This window comes from Cornus florida, unplaced genomic scaffold (genome assembly GCF_030987335.1).
Source record: "Cornus florida cultivar Cherokee Brave unplaced genomic scaffold, ASM3098733v1 CherokeeBrave_3.0.0_Hap2_Chr08, whole genome shotgun sequence".
In the NCBI taxonomy this organism is placed as follows: domain Eukaryota; kingdom Viridiplantae; phylum Streptophyta; class Magnoliopsida; order Cornales; family Cornaceae; genus Cornus; species Cornus florida.
Window position 1 is genome coordinate 54,884,535 of NW_026775578.1, and position 13,160 is coordinate 54,897,694.

A 13,160-nucleotide genomic window follows, 5' to 3' on the forward strand; every position below is an offset into this window, starting at 1 on the left:
CTAAGTGCACAGAACACGAGCCAAAGAGAATGAGAAAGTAAAAGAACGTGTTTGCAGTTTTGGTCTCTAAACTTTGTCGCCGTCTTCCTAATTTCTGGCAAACACTGACCACCTTCAAGCCTCCTATGGTTTTGGTTTAATCCACCACAACTCTCCCTTGGTCCTCTCTATTCTCCTCCTAAGCTTTGTTCTGTTTTCTCTCGCTCAGTTTTCTCACAAGTCTCTGTTATCACTGTATCTTTAGTACGTGAATAGGGGTTGTGTATTCTCAAAACCCTAAGTTGACGTACTATTCTATATATATAGAGACTTAACTAAACCCTATTCCTTGTATGTGTAGAGACAGAGCCCTAATCCTAATCCTTGTCGGCCCATAATAAAACCGACGTCTTAAAACAGTGATGGCTACACACGTGAATTCCATTCTACAGTTAAAACTATAACCTAATTTAATAAATAAAACATTTAACTTAATTCAATTAAAATAAATTATGAAATTAAAATAAATATACAAATAATAATTAACTATAATAATCAACCAATTTAAATAAAATAATTAATCAATTAAAGCAAAACAAAATCCAATTTAAATAACCACTAAATAAACACACAAACAAATAACCAATTAAATAAAATAAAAATGCAATTAAATAATTAAATAAATACCAGGACTATCCTTTTAAAAGTAGGGGTTTTACAAAGATTTTTAGGAAGATTTAATCATATGGAAACTTCAAGAGTACTGAATTTTTGAGAAAATTCAGTTTCCTAATCTGATTTGACTTCCTTATTGGTTTAAGGAAAATTCAGTTTCCTAATTTAATTTAATTTCCCTATTGGTTTTGGATTCTACAATAGGCAAATTCTTGTAGGACAAGTTTGGGGACTCTATAAATCGGGTGAGAAAGTTAGAGAAAAATTTGTGCCAATACAAGATAGAGCAATTGAGAGAGATTGAGAGAGAATTCTCCTTATAATTCTTCATCCTTTTTATAGTGATTTTGTTCGGTGTGCTCCATGGACGTAGCCCTAAGATTTAGGTAAACCATGTATATTTTGTGTTCTTGTGTGTGATTTTTTTTATTCTTTGTGATTGCTTATTTATTCCTTGAACAGTGTTGTTCATTTTGCGTTTCCGCCACAACAACTGGGATCAAATCCGGTTGATTGTGTAGTGCAACTCTAACAGGTCTCACCGCTCATTACCGGATAGTCATAGAGTTTCCCACCCACCCTAGCAACAAATATCCCCTCTCTCTTGAACCCACCAATACCACCTAATCACATGACTAATGACCAAATCCTCTAAACTCCAAGCCCCATAGGCTAGCTAGTTCACCCTAAACTCAATATATTGATATACCATACAATTTACCCATCACAGGTCCCGGACACGATCTGGCACCACCTTATATGGCGGCAAGCTTCAATTCTGCGGCATTGAATCATCCATTGGATGGCTTGCCATGAGTCTCTACCCACGCATGATAGAAAAAAACAGTTACATAAAACATTACCAAAATTTCTGCAGCTTGTGCCAATCAGTTGAAGAATCCTAGTCTCACCTTTTTTTTCGCATATCCTTTCTCATCCGCAATATGGCACTTCATCCAGCAGCGTTGTAGCAGCGTTGTCGATCGATCACATGCATCACAAATTGAAACGGGAAAGTTGATTGTGCCAATCACACTGGAATTCAAGGAATTTCCAATTCATGGCCTGCAAGAATGTAATGACCCAAATGTGTTGGAACCGAATTACTAATCGGGTTCTGACTCAAACACGAGAACATGCAAAAGTATTATAATCATTTCACATTTAATTAATACTTTAAGGCTCAGCAAGGGCAAAATGGTCATTTAACACAATTATCATGGTTTACTACCCAAAAAGGGTAAAACAATCATTTATTAAGGTCATACATTGATTAGGATGAAGTCCGGAGGTAATATGGCCATTCTCGTGGTTGAAATACAACAAATGCATTTTTTTTCTTTTGGTTCACGCTATATATACTGTAATAAAGGACAAAAGGGAAAAATAAAACACAAACGAGAGTAACAGGAATTGGTCGACGTGTGGATACTACACGTCGACCGAAATGGGACACTCGGTTGACATGTGGGTACTTCACGTCAACCGATAGGGGTCATCCACAATGAAATTATATACTGCCCAAAATCGTGAGATACCAGTCAACGTGTGGAAAGCTACACGTAGACGGAGACCACCTTAGGCATGGATGATTAGTTCCTTTAATTGCTCAACTAACTGTACTCAAACCACCCAAAACAAAACTGCAAAAATATCATTCTACGTATATATGTATATATTATATATACACTTACGTGAAAAACACTCTTTTTTTTCATGCTCAAACAAAACAACATTAACATGATTACAATTAGGGTTACATATCCAAAATAGAATTATTACATTTACCACTACCAACATACTACAAATGCAAAAGTGTGCCCAAAGAATATTTTTACAATGTTAATACGATATTTTGCAAAAATTACAATTTCATAATCACGTCTATACAAAAACAAACGTCATTACAAAATGGGTCAAAAAAAACACTAGTCCATCTCTAGGCTCGTGGAGCCACGTCATCAACCATTTACTTCCCATTACCTGAAAAATATTAATGAGATTGAGTGCCATGACTCATTAAAGGATGCTGACAGTGCGTCTCCTCAAGTCAAATAAGAATAACAAATACCACATAATTTTTTTTTTTTTTTTAAATATTTTCTTTTTTAGATAGAATATTTTTTAAAAAAAAATTTCGGCATTGTGTTAAATAACTTGTCAAAAATTATTGAGTAAGTTATTTTTGTTAAATTTTAATTTTTTTTTTTTTTTTTTTTTGTAAATATTTTACGACAATCAAATATCAAAAAATAAAAATACATTTTTAAAAAAATATTTTACCTCAAAACAAACTGAGCTTAAAAATCCATTATTTTGTCAACTTTGAATAGAAATAGTTACATGAGAATGTAATCATTTCTTATACTTAAAACCTACAAATAATCAATGCCCAGAAGCCAAAACAACAATGAAATCAAGAAAAAGATTTAAAATTTTTAGACAGTGTTATTGACTTGAAACCTCATTCTCTCTGAGCCCAGTGGTCGTAATTCTCAGAAGCGTTTAAGACCCACCCATCTCCGCCACCAAAGATGAATTTGTTAGCGTGGGCAGAGAAATCTCTGAGGAGCCATGGGGGTTAGAAAGCAAAACATGAATGTTTGGTGGATATTGTGATACTTGTGGAAGAAACATAACGATTCGTTATTCGGGAGGGTAAAACATCATCTCAAAATGAGGTTCTCTTAAAATCATCTTTTGTTTAGTCACAAGTTTAATTGGAGTTTTACATATTTAAAAATTGAAAATACTATTGTTTTTATTTCATCCTTTTGTGGCAAAAATAAAAAGAAGAAGAAGGAAAAAAGTGAATTATAATGGCATGCATTTGTTAAAATGTTATATTACTAATTCATTTTTCTCCATCATCGTCAACTTCACCTTTGTCCCAAATTATGGGTTTAGAAATAAAAGTAACTCTATTCTCTCAAAAGTCATTAATCATTTTAGCCTATTTTACAAAATCCAAATCTTGTTAGTCTGATATTTTATATTTCATAAAAATATATTCTCAATCGTTTTTCTTAAATTCTGTTCACAAAATAAATATCTAGAATCATGCTCCATATGCTTGTCTTGAGAGTGTCGAGAATTAGTAGAAAGAAGAAGAAGAAGAATGTCAATATGAACAATATTATAATATAATATGAAAAATTCTAAAGTCACAACATATATAAGTTAATAAAGCTAATGTGTTTCTTTAAGTTTGTTTAAATTTGTTTATTTAAACTTATATATTTTTTCTCTTAATCTTATATCCAGGTTATAATGACATATTTTTCTCAAAATGGAATCAAAGTTATCAATTTTTTTTGTTTTTTTTTTTTTTTTGAAAGTTGAATTCTTAAAAAATTGAAGCAATTGTTGAATAATTTTAAAAATTGAAACAATTGTTGAAAAATATATTTTTTAAATTCTTTTTATCAGTAATTTATTGGTTCCTCTTAGAAAGCAAAACATGAATGTTTGGTGGGTATTGTGATACTTGTGGAAGGAACATAACGATTCGTTATTTGGGGGGGTAAAAGATCATCTCAAAACGAGGTTCTCTTAAAATCATCTTTTATTTAGTCACGAGTTTAATTGGAGTTTTACATATTTAAAAATTGAAAATACTATTGTTTTTATTTCATCCTTTTATGGCAAAAATAAAAAGAAGAAGAAGAAAAAAAGTGAATTATAATGGCATGCATTTGTTAAAATGTTATATTACTAATTCATTTTTCTCCATCATCGTCAACTTCACCTTTGTCCCAAATTATGGGTTTAGAAATAAAAGTAACTCTATTCTCTCAAAAGTCATTAATCATTTTAGCCTATTTTACAAAATCCAAATCTTGTTAGTCTGATATTTTATATTTCATAAAAATATATTCTCAATCGTTTTTCTTAAATTCTGTTTACAAAATAAATATCTAGAACCATGCTCCATATGCTTGTCTTGAGAGTGTCGAGAATTAGTAGAAAGAAGAAGAAGAAGAATGTCAATATGAACAATATTATAATATAATATGAAAAATTATATAGTCACAACATATATAAGTTAATAAAGCTAATGTGTTTCTTTAAGTTTGTAAAAATTTGTTTATTTAAACTTTTATATTTTTTCTCTTAATCTTATATCAAGGTTATAATGACATATTTTTCTCAAAATGGAATAAAAGTTATCAATTTTTTTTGTTTTTTTTTTTGAAAGTTGAATTCTTAAAAAATTGAAACAATTGTTGAAAAATATATTTTTTAAATTCTTTTTATCAGTAATTTATTGCTTCCTCTTAGAAAGCAAAACATGAATGTTTGGTGGGTATTGTGATACTTGTGGAAGGAACATAACGATTTGTTATTTGGGGGGTAAAGATCATCTCAAAACGAGATTCTCTTTAAATCATCTTTTATTTAGTCACGAGTTTAATTGGAGTTTTACATATTTAAAAATTGAAAATACTATTGTTTTTATTTCATCCTTTTATGGCAAAAATAAAAAGAAGAAGAAGAAAAAAAGTGAATTATAATGGCATGCATTGTTAAAATGTTATATTACTAATTCATTTTCCTCCATCATCGTCAACTTCACCTTTGTCCCAAATTATGGGTTTAGAAGTAAAAGTAACTCTATTCTCTCAAAAGTCATTAATCATTTTAGCCTATTTTACAAAATCCAAATCTTGTTAGTCTGATATTTTATATTTCATAAAAATATATTCTCAATCGTTTTTCTTAAATTCTGTTTACAAAATAAATATCTAGAATCATGCTCCATATGCTTGTCTTGAGAGTGTCGAGAATTAGTAGAAAGAAGAAGAAGAAGAATGTCAATAAGAACAATATTATAATATAATATGAAAAATTCTATATTCACAACATATATAAGTTAATAAAGCTAATGTGTTTCTTTAAGTTTGTAAAAATTTGTTTATTTAAACTTTTATATTTTTTCTCTTAATCTTATATCAAGGTTATAATGACATATTTTTCTCAAAATGGAATCAAAGTTATCAAATTTTTTTTTTTTTTTTTTTTTTTTTTTTTGAAAGTTGAATTCTTAAAAAATTGAAACAATTGTTGAATAATTTTAAAAATTGAAACAATTGTTGAAAAATATATTTTTTAAATTCTTTTTATCAGTAATTTATTGCTTCCTTTTTTTTTTTTTTTCCCTCTCTTTTTCTTATTACTTTTCATCACTGCTTATTTAGGTTTCATCCCCCCCAAAAAAAAAACTAAAATGAAAAATAATTTTTAGATCAATTACTTAAAGTGAATTCTTAGATCAACAATAGTAGTTGGTCATCTAAGTAAAATATAAGGGACCGAGACCGCTACATACTAATTATGTTTAGTAAACATAACTAATCCGGCTAAGTAATTCAAAACTTGTACACGAAGAAATTCACTCTAACTAATCGAACTAATAAGTATCACTCCTCAACTAAAATTTCTCGCTCGTCCCTTTTAGGTGAGGAAGTTATCAGTAATTGTTATTATTGTTTATATATACTATTTCTTATGGTTCTTTTTCTTTTTCTTTTTCTTTTTTTTTTTTGCAATTTTTCATCCTAGCTTATTATAATATCTATCCCTATAAAACAACTTTTTGGAAATAAAGCCCTATCCCTTCTTGTATTAGGATTCTTGGAACCTTTCCTGATTAGGGAAGGAATATTTAGGAATGGTAAGCAATCACATACATATATATATATATTGGTGACAGTATTATCACATAATTTTAGCATAGAGCTAATTTTAAATAGAACAGAGTTGTATTCAGCCACGGTTTTGAAATCTTGCAATCGCAGTTCCTGCCAATCAGCTCGAGCTTTTGGGAGGATAACAATTTTCTGATGATCATATATTTCTTTTAAATTTTTTCACAAATTCAGTGGATCTCTTTCACTGAGGTATTTAGTTTTTAGCTCCTCACTAATATGGCGACGAAGAAAAATCATGGTCTTTGTCTTATCTTGTGACGATGCATCATTTTCTTCTTGAATTGTAATTCCAAGACCCATGATATTTAAATGGATTTGAGCATCTAAAATCCAAGATAAATAATTTTTATCGAAAATATCTAGGGCCACGGATTCCAGCTTTGTCAAGTTTGACATTTTCAGAATAAATAGATGTAATAACAATATAAGAACATAATTTTAGCATAATTTTAGCATAGTATAAAAATAAGCGTATATCTTAATAATAAAATGGCATTAAGTGAAATAACAAGATAATATGAATTATTATAATTTAAGCAATAAAGACGGTAAAACCGGCTATTAAATCATTAAATGATAAAGGCAGTTAAACCGACCATTCAATAATAAAAGCGGTAAAACCGATCATTAATTTAAATAATAAAGGCGGTAAAACCGACCATTATATAATAAATGTGGTAAAACCGATCATAAATTATTAAATAATAAATGCGGTAAAATCGACCATTAAATAATAAATATGGTAAAACCGATCATATTGTGAGCACATATATTACATAAGTGGACAAATTAATTAATGAACAATAATAAATAAATATATAAATTTCTTACCCTTTGGAGTGAGAAATATAATATTTTTCAATAAAGTAAGTAAATCTAACAATCTATCAAAACTAATATCACAAGATAGATATATAGAGTTGAGATAGAAAGAAGGAAAGATAGCTTCTTTTTCAAGTCTCAGATGATTAGAGCTTGGGCTGACAATGTGTTATAAATATAATAAAGAATATAATCTAGGGCGAAAGAGAACTGCAAACAAGAAAAAAAGATAAATCTATTATAATTCAATTCTTTTCATTCAAGTGTATCCATAAAATACAACATTATCCTTATTTATAAGGAATGATGTCGACTATGGCAGTCACACGTACTAATCGTATTAGGTTCCTTCGTCACTTTAGTTTTGGGCGCCAATCATTACCTTTGTTCAAATTATCTTCCAAATTACAATCCAAATGCATGTACTTACAATGCATTAAAAATGTGGAGCCACAATTTTATACTTATATACATTGTTTGAAAAATATATATATATATATATATATATTGCCAAAAATAAACACACACACACACATTAATTATAAGGTAAAGTCCTTCTAAAAACTGGTTAAAGTTGACATTGACAATGTCGCTATTCTGACTAAATCTACTTTTTGTATGTTTTTCCAAATCACCTTTCTAAAAGGGTTTCAGTACTTTTAAGTAAAAAATCATGAAAAGTAATCACAAATGTAATTTCAAATTTTTTAAAAACATTATTTTAACTAAATTTGCAATACCCTTTCAACTTAAAATCATTTTTAGAAAATCTTCTTTTGTTTAGTCATGAGTTTAATTGGAGATTTACATATTTAAAAATTGGAAATACTATTGTTGCTATTTCATCCATTTATGGCAAAAATAAAAAAGAAGTAGGAGAAGGAAAAAATAAAAAAAGTGAAATATAATGGCATGCATTTGGTTAAAATATTTTATATTACTAATTCATTTTCCTTCATCGTGGTCAACTTAACTTTTGTCCCAAATTATGAGTTTAGAAATAAAAGTAACTATATTCTCTCAAAAGTCATTAAAATTATCAATTTTGATCATTTTAGCTTATTTTTCAAAATCCAAATCTTGTTACTCTAATGTTTTATATTTAATAAAAATATATTGTCAATCATTTTTCTTAAAATAATGTTTACAAAATAAATATCTAGAATTATTTTTAGTTTGTCACTTTCAAGATGTAAAATTCTACAGTCACAACATATACAAGTTGATAAAGCTAATGTGTTTCTTTAAGTTTGTAAAAATTTGTTTATTTAAACTTTTATATTTTTTTTCTCTTAATCTTATATCAAGGTTATAATGACTATTTTTCTCAAAATGGAATCAAAGTTATCAATTTATTTATTTATTTATTTTTTTTTTTTTTGAAAGTTGAATTCTAAAAAAATTGAAACAATTGTTGAATAATTTTAAAAATTTAAACAACTCTTGAAAAATATTTTTTTAACTTCTTTTTATCAGTAATTTATTGCTTCGTCTTTTTTTTTTTTTTTTTCTCTCTCTCTCTCTCTCTCTTTTTCTTATTACTTTTCATCACCACTTATTTAGGTTTTTTCTTATTTTATAAATTATATTTTTTCAATATATAATTCGGCCCCAACTAAAATGAAAAATAATTTTTAGATCAATTACTTAAAAGTGAATTCTTAAATCAACAATCAATAATTGGTTATGTAAACAAAATATAAGGGCTACATACTAGTTATGTTTAGTAAACATAACTAATCCAGTTAAGTAATTCAAAACTTGTACACGGAAGGAATTCACTCCTAACTAATCCGGCTAAGTATCACTCTTCAACTAAAATTTCTCTCCATTTTAGTTGAGGAAGTTATCAGAATTTTTATTATTGTTTATATATATTTTTTTTATGTTTTTTTTGCAATTTATCATCCTTAATATAATATCTATATTCTATCCCTATAAAACAATTTTTTTTGGAAATAAAACCCTCCTTGTATTAGGATTCTTGGAACCTTTCCTGATTAGGGAAGGTATATATATATATTTTTTTGGGAAGGTAACGATAAAGGAAAGGAATTATAAGTAATTATATATATATATATATATATATATATATATTGGTCAAAAATCCCACTATACTGATCGTTAATTGTGAAGTTTAAGTTTAGGTAAGTTCTTTTAATTATTCATATTCCTTCTTTCATTTTTTTCTATTCGTTTTATTATTATTTGTTTATTCCGTTAAAGATTATTCTGTTTTTATATTATTTGATTACATGCTTAAATAAATTCATGTATATATCTCCTTTTCAAGAGATTGATGTACTGTTCTCTACTTTTATATATATATATATATATATATATATAGATATATTCCGGAAGTTACATATACTAATATACTCCGTATAACTTATCGTGGATGCTGTCTGCAATTTAAGCATTAGTGCAATTTACCCTGACTTTTATACCTTAAATGGACTTTGAGGGTGCTCAGTGCTATGAAACGGTGCAGTTTTTGAAACGACAAGGATGCTGTATGCAATTTGACCATTGGTGAGGGGGTGTTAAGTGCAATTAAGCATTGGTGAGGGGGTTTTAAGTGCAATTTTCCCAGACTTTTATATCTCCTCCAATCTCTATCCCTAAGTGCAATTTACCCTGACTTTTATACCTTAAATGGACTTTGAGGGTGCTCAGTGCTATGAAACGGTGCAGTTTTTGAAACGACAAGGATGCTGTATGCAATTTGACCATTGGTGAGGGGGTGTTAAGTGCAATTAAGCATTGGTGAGGGGGTTTTAAGTGCAATTTTCCCAGACTTTTATATCTCCTCCAATCTCTATCCCTAAGAATCTAAGCCGTCGTACTTTATTGATCAGTTTTACTTAAGATTATTGGTTTGCATCGCCAATTGCGGAGTTTAAGATTATTTCAGCCTTTGAGGTAAGTTGTTTTGATTGTTCATATTTCACAGTATATATGGGATTTTGGATTTGGATTTGGTACTGTATAAATTAGATTTTAATATTGAAAATTAATTTTATCGAATAGTTTGTTACCCTTATGATGAAAAGATTACACCAATAACTTCATACTCGATCATAAGTTTATAACAAGTTTCTGTTTTTTTGTTTTTGCTTTTTGGGTGAATTATTTAGTTTAAGATTATAAATTCCATTCAAAATTTTGCCAATTAATTGAGTATTGTAGATACGATGTAAGTTATTATGATTATGTAGATTCTTTGATTTGTTCACATTGCAGTGCTATTAGGAAGAAAAAAAAAAAAATAAAAAATAAAAAAAAATAAAAAAATAAAAAAATGACTGATGGGGTCATTGGAGGAGTCAAATTGGGCATGGCTTCCGAAGAACTTATTGGATATGATTCTAGACAATTTGGTTTCACTTTCTGAATTTGTTCGATTTGGTGCGGTTTGCAAACCATGGCAGTCTGTGGCAATGGAGAACAAGTTTAAATTCGTTCAAAATAAGTTTTCAACACAAGTTCCATTCTTGATAGTGCCTTTGAAAGATAATAATGACGGCGAACGACGCAGTCTATACAACATTACTCATAATAAGCTATATGATTTTCAGTTACGAGTACCTTACAAAGAGAGGCTTTGTGGTTCCTCACATGGTTGGCTGTTTGGTATAGAAAAATCCTCGAGCGTAACTATAATGAATCCGTTCTCCGGCTCTACCATAGAGCTTCCTCCAATTGATAGTGTGGTCTCAGCAAGCATAGATGAGATTTCCTTTGAAGTTACAAAGGTTATATTGTCAGCTAATCCTGCTTCTTCTCCAAATGACTATATTGTTGCCGCCATCTATGGTATTCATCCTAACCTGGCATTTATTCAGGCAGGAGATAAAGCTTGGACTTGCATACATAAAGAGTGGACTTGCATAGATAAAGAGAGATCTATGTTATTATGTGATGTCATAAATTATAAAGGCCGGATTTTTGCAGTTGATAGTGATAAAGTCCTAATGATTGATGTTAATAGAAGGGTTGGGGCTCTGCAAGTGGAGGAAAAGGAAATTGCACCGCAAATTGTTCATACTGAACGCATGTATCTTGTCGAATCATCTACCGGGGAATTACTTCTTGTACAAAGGATTTTAGAAATTGGAGACGATTCACAGCATGCAACTTCTGGGTTTAAGGTTTTCAAGATGCTCTTAGACCAATTTGAGGAGGGTTTGCATATGCTAGTTGAAGTGAAGAACTTGGGTGGAGACACCATGTTTTTGGGAGATAATCATTCCATTTGTGTTTTAGCTTCCAAATGGCCCGGATGTGAACCTAATTCAATATACTATACAGATGATTATACTGACTGTATATACTATCCCCCATCTGGGCGCCATGACATGGGTATCTTCAACATAGTGAATGGAAGTTTTGGGACGCATTACATCCTTGATCCTTCACATAACGATATGCTGCCCTCAATTTGGATTGTCCCAACTGTGTTGGGAAGTTCAGTATAGACTTAATTTTTGGGATGTCTTTCGGTCAATCTAATTTATTTAGTTTTTTTTTTTGCTCATCATTTTTATGTGATGAAAAAATCTATTTTTATCTCTTGCTGTAACAAATGTGAGATCACGGCTTGTAAGACATAATTAAATAGTATTGTTGTTTTTTCTCAAATTTTATGGTATTATAAATATTTTTCTTATAAGAAAGTTACTGTCTTTTCTTATAAGAAATTTATTGTCTTTTTCCTTGGAAGAAATTTACTGTATATTACTTGAAATGAGGGTTGGAAATAACATTGCATCATAATTCTTGATGGTTAAAGTGTCCTTGTAATGTAATCCAGCTCTCATCTATTGTGCTATCTGTAGTCCTTTGGCCAAGAATTAAGACCATATTTTTTATATTTGATTTGCTGGTTTGCGCCAAGTAGCCTTGCTTAATTTCTAGTTACATGGTATGGCAATTTCTTGAGGTTGCCTGTTTATTATTAAGTTTGGTCAAATGTACCAAAGAATTGCTTATCAATGTTTAGCTTTTTATTGAGCGCTCGATTGATGAGTAGTCGTGTTGATAAGTTTTTATATGTATGGTTGTTACAGTAGTTCTATAAATCATGTGAAGATTGCTTGGATATTCTTTATTAAAATGCTTTGCCAAATTTATATATTACCAATGCATTAGTGTGCTGGTTTAGATGATTAAATCTAATTTCGTAACAGACCTTAGTATTTCTGATATCATTCTGCTAATGACCTTAGTATTTCTGATATCATTCTGTTAATGACGAAAGCTGCAGAGAGGCCAAAACGGAACAACTTGATTCCACCTTCCTTACACATGTTTAGTAATCAATTTTTTTAAAAAAATTATTTTATTTTATTTCTTACACAAGTTTTCTCTTTCTTTAAATTAGCCCCTCATCCCTTGTATGGCCTGGATCTGCTAGTAACTCTTTTCCAAAATCTTTTAGTGCATGAAAGATGGTCTTTTGCATGTGTGGTTGCTAGATTGAGTATTCCTGTGGTGAGAATTTTCATCCGGCGACACTGTAAATCTCTTAGAATGTCTATCTGATTCTATCTTCTCTCATATATTACTCTTATTTCTCTATAAAACAACTTTTTGGTAATAAAACCATATCAGAAGTTGTATTAGGATTCTTGGAACCTTTCCCGATTAGGGAAGGAATAATTTTTTTGGAAAGATAATATTCCTTCCGTATATGAGGAAAGGTATTTTAAGCAACTATATATATATATATATATTGGTGTCAGCAGACTCAATATAGTCTCATAAATCCCACTACTCATTGTTAATTGTGAAGTTTAAGATTAGGTAATTTCTTTAATTATTCAATTTATTCATATTCCTTCTTTCATTCTATTCTATTCATTTTATTATTATTTGTTTATTTATTTGTTTATTCATTTAAAAATTATTGTGTTGTTTTTCATTTTAGCTGAATTTACTATTATTTCATCGTGTATTCATATTCACATGCTT

At 29.4% G+C, this 13,160-nt stretch overlaps 1 protein-coding gene across 1 annotated transcript; it reads left to right on the plus strand.

Moving 5' to 3' along the window:
* Nucleotides 1–10,495: 10,495 nt before the first annotated feature.
* LOC132270291 (F-box protein At2g26160-like) lies at nt 10,496–11,665 on the plus strand. The gene has a single exon (XM_059771476.1). The coding sequence runs from the start codon at nt 10,496–10,498 to the stop codon at nt 11,663–11,665; it is 1,170 nt and encodes a 389-aa protein (XP_059627459.1).
* Nucleotides 11,666–13,160: the final 1,495 nt, after the last annotated feature.

What these genes read in the sequence shown, in the direction of transcription:
- LOC132270291 (XM_059771476.1), top strand. Translation starts at nt 10,496, where the DNA reads ATGGGGTCATTGGAGGAGTCAAATTGGGCATGGCTTCCGAAGAACTTA.